The 13,677-nt window shown below is 25.4% G+C and overlaps 1 protein-coding gene across 2 annotated transcripts in view; it reads left to right on the top strand.

Moving 5' to 3' along the window:
• Positions 1 to 13,677, top strand: part of LOC135929332 (solute carrier family 12 member 9-like) — a 34,898-nt gene that overhangs the window by 16,286 nt on the left and 4,935 nt on the right. For both annotated transcript variants that reach the window (XM_065465866.1, XM_065465867.1), the window contains exons 3-4: positions 413 to 864; positions 2,700 to 2,889. In XM_065465866.1, the coding sequence (XP_065321938.1) occupies positions 413 to 864; positions 2,700 to 2,889 (642 nt within the window). The remainder of the gene's footprint in view (positions 1 to 412; positions 865 to 2,699; positions 2,890 to 13,677) is intronic.

The following is a 13,677-nucleotide window of genomic DNA, read 5'->3' on the forward strand; positions in this document are numbered from 1 at the left end:
CTGCCGAGCTGCACGGAAATTTTTCTTTTTTTTTAAATTTTTCAAATATTTTTATCTTATTCCATTATATTTATTATTTTTCTTTTCTTTTTATTACGATTTTTATAAAAAATAAGAACTTGCATTAATTCATGTTTCTATCTGACCTTTCAAAAAAAAATCAGTCGTTACCTAGCTTACATCTGGAAATATCAAGTTTTCATCAGAAGGTCTTATAGATATTATTTTTTGAAAATAGGATTAATCTTTAGACTAGGCTGAACATGCCAAATATAATATAGATTTTATGATCTGAGGCTGTATAGTATAATAATTTGATGTGGACTGGGCCCTAAAAAACATGCCTTGATAGTACAATTTTTTTTTAACTTCATCAATTTAATACCATTACCCATAAAAATTTATACTATAGGCGCCTCGCGCGTTCTGGAAGCCGTGGCCCGGGATAACATATTTGGTAGTATGTTACAAAGTCTGACCTTCATAACACGCTCGGGCAACCCAATAAAGGCGGTCGTCATGTCTTGGCTTCTGGTCCAAGTGGCCATAATAGTTGGCGGTGGCTCTCTTAACAAGATAGCCGGGATCGTGACAGTTTCCTTCTTGCTCTCCTACTTAGCCGTAAATGTGTCATGCTGCGCCTTGGATCTAGCTTCGGCTCCTAACTTTAGACCCTCATTCACGCACTTCTCATGGCACTCGGCCTTGCTCGGTTCTGGAGCTTGTCTCGTTATCATGTTCGCAGTTGCCCCCACATTTTCTGCCCTAGGTCTTACTGTGTGCGCCTTCCTCGTCGCACTCTTACACTGGAAAACTCCCGCTTCTTCCTGGGGCTCGCTCAGTCAGGCTTTGCTGTTTCATCAGGTAAAGCCAAATGGGTTTACTGTAAAAATAAATTAGAAGTTGATCCGAATTTTTTACCAATGTTTACTAGTGTTAGGCTAATAGACTAATATTATATTGGCATATTTTTGAGTAGTTTAAGTTTTAATAGGGACATTCTTGCATATTGATGAATATATTCAAACCAAATGTCTTACTAAGGACATTATTTGCAATTATACCAAAATTTAAGGTTGATTAATTTTCTTATATATTTATTTAAAAAAGGAAAAAGTTCAAAGGTGTAACAAAATTTTTTAAAAGGTCAATAAAAAAAGGAAAACTCCCAAAGTCTTAAGAAAAGGTCCGATCAAATAAGAAAAATGGTCAATCAAATAAGGAAAAGATCTTGCAAAAATAAATCAACAGAAATGGAAAAGTTTCAACTAAATAAAGAATTATTCAAAAAAAAAAAATTTTTATCATATTTTTTTAAAATTATTCTAATAATCCTAAAATGTCATTTTTTTCCTAAATTTTTTTTTGAATTTTATTATAATCATTTCTTTATTCTCTGTTATCTTTCTTCAACTCAATTATTTTATCATTCTTTTTCCCATTTTTCATCTTTATCTCATTGCAAATGTGGTGAAAATATTAATAATTCAGTAAAAATTTACTATTTAAAAATTATCGATTTGCACTACAACATAACGATGAGTGACAGGTCCGGACCAGAACTAGAAAAAAATAAATTTTTTAATTCCTGTCCTGGCTTAAAAATGAAAATTCCAACCCCCGACCGAGCCACCATAGCCGGGCCAAATTTATTTCCCTCAATTCTAATGAGATGAAAAAAGGGGAAAATTAAAATAATAGAATTAGATAAATTAAGTAAGTTGATAGGGAGAATAAAGAAATTGTTTAGAAAAAAAGAATAAAATATTTCTTATGAAAAATATAAATAAACAATTTATATATATAATAAAATATTTTTAAAAAAAATATTTTAAAATAATAAAAGGAAAGTGTTCCTAAAACATGAGATTTTCATGAAAAATTTATAATTGAATTTTTTGATTAAAATATAAAGGTATGATTTGGGTCGTTTCATAGGATTTTTAATTTTTGATTTATAGATTTAAAAAAACAATCAAATTTAGGACCAAAATATTCTAAATAAGTGGGTGAATATGATTTGTGAAGAAAATTATGAGTATTTATTTATTTGAAGCACTCGGACAAGTCAGTAAGATTCATATTTAATGTGAAAGAAAACCCGGTTACGCATGAATACCCCATATGAAAGGTCTCCCTCTCCAAGGAGCTATAGTGACACCTTTTCATAAGGGAAAGCCAATTTTAGCTATATAGTGATTGTTCTATGCTGTGACACTACCTCAAGAATTAGAGCAAGAAAGGCGATGCCTACTTTACTATCGACCAGTAGAGCATTCACAATGTAATATCGCCACCTAGGCAAAGGCAATTCTTAATTCTTCATTACTTAACAACATTCCAGACTCTGACTGGATAATCAAGCCAGTGATGGCTATTTTTTTATTTTGAGCCAAACTTAGCAAAAAAATATCATTGGGCTGGACAATCTCCAAAGTTTCTGCGTATTACATTAATCAAAAGCTTAGCAAAGACTCTTCCTTCATTATTGAAAGAGGTCACAATTGAAGGATAAACACGTTTTTTGTTCAATCTTCTAATAGGTGATAGAAATACCATTTTAATGAAAAATAAAATTAACATCTTTATGAGCCAAAATTTTGTCCCTAACTATTATTCCTAAGGAGATTTGACTTTATTTTTAATCTAATATTGTTCATTTTTTTAAATTAATTTTTTTATTATTTATCCTAATATAGGTAAGAAAATATTTATTATTATTGGATCCACGTAAACAACATGTTAAATACTGGAGACCACAAATATTACAGCTGATTGCTGATCCGCGTTACAATTGTGAATTGATTGATTTTGTGAATGATTTAAAAAAAAGTGGACTTTTTGTTCTAGGTCATGTTATTTTGCGAAGTCACAGTCAGCCTACAGAAGGTAACCTAAGAAACATTCTATATTATAGGGTTTACTATTCAAAAAATGAAAAGCACCGATAAAAAAAATGAGAATGTCAATCAAAAAAGTAAAATGTTCCCCAAGTAAGGGAAAATTCAATTAAAAAGGGAAAATATTATATTTTTAATAAATTTTTTAAAAAAAATATTATTTTATTTTTTTGGTTGTTGAAATGTCATTTTTTGTTGGTATTTTTCTTTAATTTTTGGTTATTTTTAATTTTCTTTCATAATCTTTAGAATTTTTATCTAACTTTTTGCCATCGATATTTAATTTTATATCATTTTATTTTTCTCGTCTTTTCTTAATTCTTTTCCTCATTTTTGAATTTTATTTTTGTTTTTAGCCATCTCTTTAATTTAATTTTTTAGTAATTTCCATATTCTTATCTAATCTTTCTTCAATTCTTCATTCTTTTTATCATTTTATTTCTTTTCCATTTATCTCATTACAATTACGCGAAGGATTTTTATTTATTTTTGGCAAGTTCTGGTCAGGGCTTCTGGGCTTGTAGCTATCTGGATTATATATAATAACTCACTTATCGTTTTGTGTATTAGTTAGAATTTATTAATTTTAAAAGTACATTATAAATACTTTAATTTGCAATTTTATAAGATGAAAAAATATAAAATAAAATAAAGAAATTATTTCAAAAAAGAATAATAAAAAATGACGAGAAAAAAGTAAGAGATTTGGAAAATGACAAAAATAGAAGAAAAAAAATTAAGAGTAGCCATAAATTAAATAAAGATGACATTTTTTTTATTTTTAATATACAAAAAATATAATAGATAATGATTTTCCTTTGTGATTGAATCTTTTACAGGGAAATTTTTATTTTTTGATTGGCACTTTTCCATCTTTCCCTTTTATAAATGGGAAACCTCATATAAAGATATATTTAGCTAGGATAATTTTTTGAAAATGATTTTCAAATTAACTTGATGTCTTTCTATTAGATTTACTGTTATTTAGATAAAAGTGTCGAATTCTCCAAAACTACATAAGGTGTATTTGATACTACATTATGATTAATTTGGAAATAAATTTTTCTACGCTAAATTTAGATGAGGGTAGACCTGTGCGCCGTTGTCTCATTCGAAGGTGGCAGTATTTTTTAATATTTTCATCGGCTTTCGGCGGCGCGTCGATTTTGCCGCCGCCTATTAAATTGTCGGCGGCGCGATATTTATTTAAAATTTTTTTTATTGAATTTAATTTATAAGTCAATGTATAATTTATTTAGGCGCTCTTTTTTAACACATTGTTAATATAGTTTAATTCATTTCTTTACTCCAATTTAAATTTATATATTTTTTCATTCTCAGAAATAGATTAATGAATTGCATTTTTTACTCAGATCAGAGTCAAATAACCAGAGTTGTTAAACGCTATTTTTAAAAGTAGCGCGCTACCGCTATAGCTATTTGTCAAAAAAAGTAGCGCGCTACCGCTTTCGCTATTTGTCAAAAAAAGTAGCGCGCTATTAGCTACTTTTTATAAAAAAAATTTTGGAAACAAATGAAACAAATTTTTTTTATATTTTTTTTGCTTATAAATGTAAATGTATAAATAAATAATATATAAAAATCAACATTTATAAATATAAAAATTTAGTTAGTTTAGATTATAAAAAAATAAGCAATATAAATAAATATTTATTTTAATTTGTTGCATTTTAATAATATCATTTCAATATTATCATCCCCAAGTCTAGAGCGACGATCAGAAAGTATAAGCTTTGCTTTGCTAAATAATCTCTCGACACTAGCACTTGAGGGCAAGGAAGCTCTAAAAATATTTAATCAGATCAATTTATAAATATAAATAAATTTTTACCTTCTGTTATGCGTCCAACTATCTGCCGGTGTACATACATAAGATATATCTGATAACTCTACTCTTAGAGCATCTTTCATCACTTTGAAGTTGTCGGCTATTTTATTCATAAGTGTCTGGCGACATAAAACTGTTGTGCGATAAAGTATTGGCCTGTTTATTATCAGTTAATTTGGTTTGGATAGTATTTGTCTTTTTGAATGAAGATTCTCTTATACCAATTTTTTTTATATGTTTCTCTATTTCCTTATAGCAATTGGCGTGAACAGTCTAATAAAATAAATAATATTATAATGTAAAAATAACAATTTACCTTTAGGTGTTTCTTCAGGTTATAGCTACTCGATTGATTTGATGATATATTTTTTTTACATTTTAAGCACAGGAATTTGAATTCAGATTTTGTTTTAATATTTATTTTAAAAAATTTTTCAAATCTAGGGAATGGGAAATCGTTATTAGAGCTATTAAGTACATTTTCTTCCATTGAATCTTCCATGTCTGAATCACTTTCAAGGATTTGGATATCCATGGGCGATGCCATTTTAGATTATTAACACAGATTGAAAATATAAATTAAAAATTGAAAATATATTTAAATTTCAAAATTAATTAATAAATTATAAAAATTATAATTAATTATGATATTATATTTAAATTTTCATGTTTATACTTACATTCATTATATTTTTTATAAGTAGCGAAGTAGCGCGCTACTTAAATTAAATAATTTTAAAAAAAGTAGCGGCTATTAGCTATAGCTACCAAAAAAGGTAGCGCGCTACTTTAACAACTCTGCAAATAACACATATTAGTAATATGCTATTGATTTTTATTATAGCAAATTAAAATATAAATTTGGAATGCAAGCAAAATATAAATTATGAAATATAATAAATCAGAATTCAGATTTAGCAAAATAATTGTCATGAATAAATAGTATTTTATCACTATTCTTGGGGCATAAAAAGTCCTTTTTGCATTGAGTATTAATCCAGCAATGGAAAAATTCTTTCCCTGGTACTGGTTGCAGGTATACAAAGAATCTTCCTAGCTAAATTAGCAAGCCTAGGAAGTTCCAGTCGTTTTTTCTTCCAAAAGATTAATGCTTCTGGGATATTATGTTGGTTGAGCAAAATATGACATTCTTGTTCTAGATTACTAATGTTGTTATAATCGTTGCGTGGAAAGGAATGTTTAGGAGCTATTTTAGCTATATTAGAACTGGATGTTTGCCCATTATCTTCAACTTGAATCTCACTCTATGCATTTCTATGTGCTCTAAAAGTTTTAAATGTTTAATTAAAAATTGCAATTATGTCGTGGAATTCATATTTAAATATTCTGAAACAATTTTAAGATTTTGAAATCTGGGATCTAGTAGTCGCTAATATCTAATGTTTAAAATATCATTTCTTGAACTTCAGTAATGGGAAACCTATGGTCAAGGTTTTTTTCCATATTTTCTTATAAGCAAATAATATCTGAGCAATCAGATTTATTGATTTGTATATAGGTTTCTATACTGCGAAATAATAACCCTAAGTTTATTGTAGATCCCTTTTGGGAGGAAAGAAATTCCACCGACTCTCGGAATGGATTTAATACTGTGTAAAGCTCATCAATCATATTCCATTCATTTAAAGAGTTTTAAAGTTTGTTTTCCTATTTTATTTAGAACATTATTTATAGGAATTTTGTTTACACTGCGAATACTTTCTAGCATAATTAATATGCTGTGCCAGCGAGTAGGTTAATTTAATTTAAAGTTTTTATTAATTAGATTGGTTGGTGCAATGCCATTTCTATTATCCGCATCATCACACATATCAAAATGGTCATCAAGGTATGGATCAGAATCATCAATATCCAAGATATGACCTGTCTCATAAATTAACTATAGACATTTACGATGCTCAGCCTCAATTCACATTCCAAATCAGCTACTTGATATCTGAGGGCTGAAATAATTTTTTTAATGAGAATATCAATTCTGGCAACTTTTTTATGCCATCAACTAGTGCTGCGTAATCGGCTAATTTTAGCCGACTAAAAACGGCTTAGCCGAGATTTTAGGTGGAAAAATCGGCTAAACCTAATTAGGCTAAGCCTAAAAATCGGCTAAACCTAATTAGGCTAAGCCTAAAAATCGGCTAAGCCTAAAAATCGGCTAAGCCTAAAAATTGGCTAAGCCTAAAAATGGGCTAAGCCTAAAAATTGGCTAAAATAAATTATTCAAAATTCTGCATCGATGCTTAGGAGCATTAATTATTATTTATTTATTTTAGTAAAATAATTTATTTTATTTATATTTAATGTAAATATTTTATTATTATCAACAAATAAACATGATATGATTTAATATTTTTTATTTATATTATTATATTTTGAAATGAAAATAAATTTATTTATTTGATGTTTTTTTAATAAAAAAAAATAATATGCTGCTATATTGTAAAAATATAATATTCTTTAAATATAATTTATTAGTGATTTTCACAATCTTCTTTGTAAATACATCTTTTATTGAGGAATTATATTGTAAATTTTATTAGATAAATAAACAATCTTTTAGGTGAAATCTTATATAATTTTTTTTAAATTATCTATTTATTATTAAATGAGGTGGATTTTATGAAACTTTTTTGATGTTATTTTATATGATCTTTTTAAGGATAATATTTTAATGTGACAATTGTCATAATCGTTCTTTTATAAGTTTTTTGAATTTTTTTGAAGAAAGTATGTTAAAATAAGTATTAATAACATGTATAAATACAAATTTAGTGAAGATGTACCAATGAAAAGTGACAATTGTCATAATCGTTATTTTTAAAGTTTTTCGAATTTTTTTGACGAAAATATGTTAAAATAAGAATTAATAACATGTGTAAATATAAATTTAGTGAAGATGTACCAATGAAAAGTGACAATTGTCATAATGGTTAATTTTAAAGTTTTTTGAATTTTTTTGATGAAAATTTGTTAAAATAAGTATTAATAACATGTGTAACTATAAATTTAGTGAAGATGTACCATAGAAAAGTGACAATTGTCATAATCGTTATTTTTAAAGTTTTTCGAATTTTTTTGACGAAAATATGTTAAAATAAGAATTAATAACATGTGTAAATATAAATTTAGTGAGATGTACCAATGAAAAGTGACAATTGTCATAATGGTTAATTTTAAAGTTTTTTGAATTTTTTTGACGAAAATTTGTTAAAATAAGTATTAATAACATGTGTAAATATAAATTTAGTGAAGATGTACCATAGAAAAGTGACAATTGTCATAATCGTTATTTTTAAAGTTTTTCGAATTTTTTTGACGAAAATATGTTAAAATAAGAATTAATAACATGTGTAAATATAAATTTAGTGAAGATGTACCAATGAAAAGTGACAATTGTCATAATGGTTAATTTTAAAGTTTTTTGAATTTTTTTGACGAAAATATGTCAAAATAAGTATTAATAACATGTGTAAATATAAATTTAGTGAAGATAGTGACATTTGTCATAATCGTTAATTTTAAAGTTTTTTGATTTTTTTTGAAGAAAATATGTTAAAATAAGTATTAATAACATGTGTAAATATAAATTTAGTGAAGATGTACCAATGAAAAGTGACATTTGTCATAATTGTTATTTTTAAAGTTTTTTGAATTTTTTTAAAGAAAATATGTTAAAATAAATATTAAAAACATGTTTAAATAAAAATTTAGTGAAGATGTACCATAGAAAAGTGACAATTGTCATAATTGTTATCTTTAAAGTTTTTTGAATTTTTTTGACGAAAATATGTTAAAATAAGTATTAATAACATGTGTAAATATAAATTTAGTGAAGATGTACCAATGAAAAGGGACAATTGTCATAATCGTTTTTTTAAAATTTTTTGAATTTTATTGACAAAGATATTTTAAAATAAGTATTGATAACATGTTTAAATAAAAATTTAGTGAAGATGTACTCTAGATAAGCGACAATTGTCATAATCGTTATTTTTAAAGTTTTTTGATTTTTTTTTGACGAAAATAGTTAACTTGCATCGATATTTGATTTTAAAATAGAAAAAAAAGTTTACCCAAATTTTAAACAAGATTGTCTAATGAAAATTGGTAAAAAAAATAATAATTTCTAACTTAGGATTAGATATTATGATATAAATTTTGCATATTAATTTCTGACCCGATGAACAAATGTAATAAAATGCCAATTTGCTCCTGTTTTTGGGGAAGAATCTATTATTACCATATGTGTTTCTATGGCATATACTCAGGCAATTTTAATTTTACAATCTATATTTTTACCCATTTACATAAAGAAATTTTAAAAATAACGATTATGACAATTGTCACTTTTCTATAGTACATCTTCACTAAATTTTTATTTAAACATGTTATTATTTCGTCAACAAAAATCAAAAAATTTAAAAAATAATGATTATGACAATTGTCGCTTATCTAGAGTACATCTTCACTAAATTTATATTTACACATGTTATTAATACTTATTTTAACATATTTTCGTCAAAAAAATTCAAAAAACTTTAAAAATAACGATTATGACAATTGTCACTTTTCATTGTCTTCACTAAATTTATATTTACACATGATATTAATACTTATTTTAACATATTTTCGTCAAAAAATTCAAAAAACTTTAAAAATAACCATTATGACAATGTCAATTTTCTATGGTACATCTTCACTAAATTTTATTTAAACATGTTATCAATACTTATTTTAACATATTTTCTTCAAAAAAATTCAAAAAACTTATAAAATAACGATTATGACAATTGTCACTTTTCTATGGTACATCTTCACTAAATTTATATTTACACATGTTATTAATACTTATTTTAACCTATTTTCTTCAAAAAAATTCAAAAAACGTATAAAATAACGATTATGACAATTGTCACTTTTCTATGGTACATCTTCACTAAATTTTTATTTAAACATGTTTTTAATACTTATTTTAACAAATTTTCTTCAAAAAAATTCAAAAAACGTATAAAATAACGATTATGACAATTGTCACTTTTCTATGGTACATCTTCACTAAATTTTAATTTAAACATGTTTTTAATACTTATTTTAACATATTTTCTTCAAAAAAATACAAAAAACTTTAAAAATAACTATTATGACAATTGTCAATTTTCTATGGTACATCTTCACTAAATTTTTATTTAAACATGTTATTAATACTTATTTTAACATATTGTCGTCAAAAAAAATCAAAAAACTTTAAAAATAGCGATTATGACAATTGTCACTTTTCTTTGGTACATCTTCACTAAATTTATATTTACACATGTTATTAATACTTATTTTAACCTATTTTCTTCAAAAAAATTCAAAAAACTTATAAAATAACGATTATGACAATTGTCACATTAAAATATTATCCTTAAAAAGATCATATAAAATCATCAAAAAAGTTTCATAAAATCCACCTCATTTAATAAAAAATAGATAATTTTAAAAAAATGATAAAAAAATTATAAAGATTTCACCTAAAAGATTGTTTATTTATCTAATAAAATTTACAATATAATTCCTCAATAAAAGATGTATTTATAAAGAAGATTGTGAAAATCACTAATAAATTATATTAAAAAGAATATTACAATTTTACAATATAGCAGCATATTATTTTTTTTATTAAAATAACATCAAATAAATAAATTTATTTTCATTTCATAATATAATAATATAAATAAAAAATATTAAATCATATCATGTTTATTTGTTGATAATAATAAAATATTTACATTAAATATAAATAAAATAAATTATTTTACTAAAATAAATAAATAATAATTAATACTAAGCATCGATGCAGAATTTTGACTAATTTAATTTTAGCAGATTTATATAGGCTTAGCCGATTTTTAGGCTTAACCTAATTAGGCTTAGCCTTATTAGGCTTAGGCGTAGTTTTTAGCCGATTACGCAACACTACCATCAACTGTAACCAAATTATGAAGTCCATGCCCTAACCCTAAATGATGCTCATAATCCCCCAATCTGACGCTTTGACAATGGTCCTAACATCAGTTATCATTTGTATTATTTTGATTTTTAAATCGAACTCCTCTTCAATACCATCAATCTCAGATAATATGGTACAGTATGCTTTTATTTCATATTTTTATTTAAGTTAAAATATTTTAAATCAAAATTTTCATCTTAATAATGAAGACTAAATATGATATAATTTCGACGCTTGAACATAAATCAAAAGTGATAAACAAAATTTTGGCCCAGAATCAATCAGATTTAAAACATGCGCCTTTATAGATAAATAAACATCATCTAGTGCACCCCAACTAACTAAAATATAAATTATATATAAATATAAGTCTTAAAATAAATTACTGTGAAAATGGATTATGTTTATTATAATCTTCCTCATCTTTTTTCTCCAATTTTAAACAAGGTTCACTATAAATATAATCAGCATTTGTGCTTTTCTTATTTTCATTCTTCAAAATAAGATTTCCAAAGTACCACCAGACAGCTTGATTTATGTTTAGTAGAGAGCGTTTTTATTTCATATTATTGTATAAAGGGTGTTTTAAAAAGTGAAATTCCATAAAAATAATTAATATGTATTGTTTGTGGAAATATGATGTAGGAATTAATTTAAATGGTTTACACTATTCTATTATACATAGCAATAGAATACAATTCATATTTAATTTTATTAATGTTAATATTCAAATTTTAAATAATAATAATTTAATATATTATAATAAAACAGCATTTTAAAAATTATACATGCCGCGTCACCGCCATATTCAGGCGTGAATATGTGGCAGATTAATAAAAGGCCAATGAGCTAAAATTTGGGTGAATTATTGATGCCAATATATTACTGTCATCATACATATAGTGAAGGAAATATATAATTTTTATTATATGCATATTGTTATGATCTTCACAAATAATAAAAATTGTATTTTTAAAAGAATTAACTACTTCTAAATGCCTCTTTAGGTTTGAACTGCTAATATTTGAAAAAGATATCTTGTTTTTGCATAAAGAGAATTTTGCACATTGTATGGTTACTTCCATTCTTTTCACATAAAGTAAAATACTTACGTAATATGTAATTCTTGCTAAAAAAATACAATTTAACAATTTTATTTAGTATAAACCCTTTATTTAACTATGTGTTTATTTTATATACAAAAAATAAATTTCAAAATTAGAAATTTTATACAGATTACTATTTTAAAAATTGATTGTAAATATCTATATTTTAAAAAAATAAAATTAAAATAAAATATAAGTAAATCTTGTATGCAAAAGTAACTATTTTCTAATTCATTCGCATGCCTTAATCTCTATTCATTGCTCAATGCCTGCCTTGCCTAAGTAATCGATACATATAAGGAAGTTATAATATACTGAGTGAACTTCTTAAACTTCTTATTGCTGTCTCCCCAAATTGGCAACAAAAATCAGCCCAATCCTCCCCTAATTGAAGTGTCTATTATAACTCAACTTATAGACCACATATCTGAGAAGATCTATTTTTTTTAACTCCTCTATATCAATAAAAATTCAATAAACCAAAGAACACTCACAAAATCATATTCCAATTTTATTGATCCAATTAATTCTAATATTCAACCTACTAATGAATACAATGACATTTTTCCCAATTGAACATCCTACATAAATACCAACACCATTTACAATATTTACAACACCAATAATGCTTTTAGTTCATCAATTAACAAATGTTATATCCATGATTTTATTCCATGACTTGCTTAAAAATAGGAATTGAAGCACTGCCACAACAGAAGTTTCCTGCACATTTATACATTACATATTTTATCTTTCATTTTTTTCTCTTAAAACTTACTTTTTAAACTTAATTATTAACACATCAACATTAACTTTCCAAAAATTTAACATTTAAATTACACATTTTCCTTATATATATATTACACATTACAAATTCTCTACTTACTTGCATATATTTCTTTTTGAACAAATACAACAGAAGTTTCCTGCACATTTATACATTACATATTTTATTTTTTATTTTTTTCTCTTAAACTTACTTTTTAAATTTAATTATTAACACATCAACATTAACTTTCCAAAAATTCAACATTTAAATTACACATTTTCCTTATATATATATTACACATTACAAATTCTCTACTTACTTGCATATATTTCTTTTTGAACAATAAATTATTATTTTCTTTTTACAACACTTCTGTATTGTAATTTTTTCCTCTTTTTTAAAACTTTTTCAAAATTTTTTTTTTTTTTTCAACACTCCAAAATTCAAACCTTCCTATACATCTTTAATTTTACTCAATTCTTTTTTAACATTTTTCTTTTACACTTGAAAACTCAAATCTCTTTATACATCTTTAATTTTACTCATACCTAAAAATACACCCAACTATAATTTCTTTTTTTTTAAAATATATATTCCTCAGTATTTTCCCTACCCATTATATTTCACAAAGCAAATAATCAACATCACATACCAACTATTCCCTAAAATTCTTATGCCCATCTCCTTCCATATGGAAAAATCTTGGTTTTACAATCTCATTATTCTCTATAGATCATTTCTCCTTACTCTCCATCACATCTGCATTCATTGTACAAAATAATTTGACATTTCTCTCACTGATAAGTTCTTTCACTCAATTCATAGCCTCTCCTTTAGTCACACAATAGAACGCTGCCCCACGTGTTCCAAAAACATAAAAATCACCAAATCCGGCCTTTTCACCAAGCACAAATCCAAAGGCTGTGCTTGTCCTGAGTCTGGAAAGCGTCCTTCCCCTCCCTTCCAAAATCCCCTCTCCATTTTTTCTACTCACAGTTATACTTCCACCTCATCCAATAACGCCCACATACCAACCACATCAG

Source organism: Gordionus sp. m RMFG-2023, chromosome 5, assembly GCF_954871325.1.
Source record: "Gordionus sp. m RMFG-2023 chromosome 5, tfGorSpeb1-WG-v2, whole genome shotgun sequence".
NCBI lineage: Eukaryota > Metazoa > Nematomorpha > Gordioida > Chordodea > Parachordodidae > Gordionus > Gordionus sp. m RMFG-2023.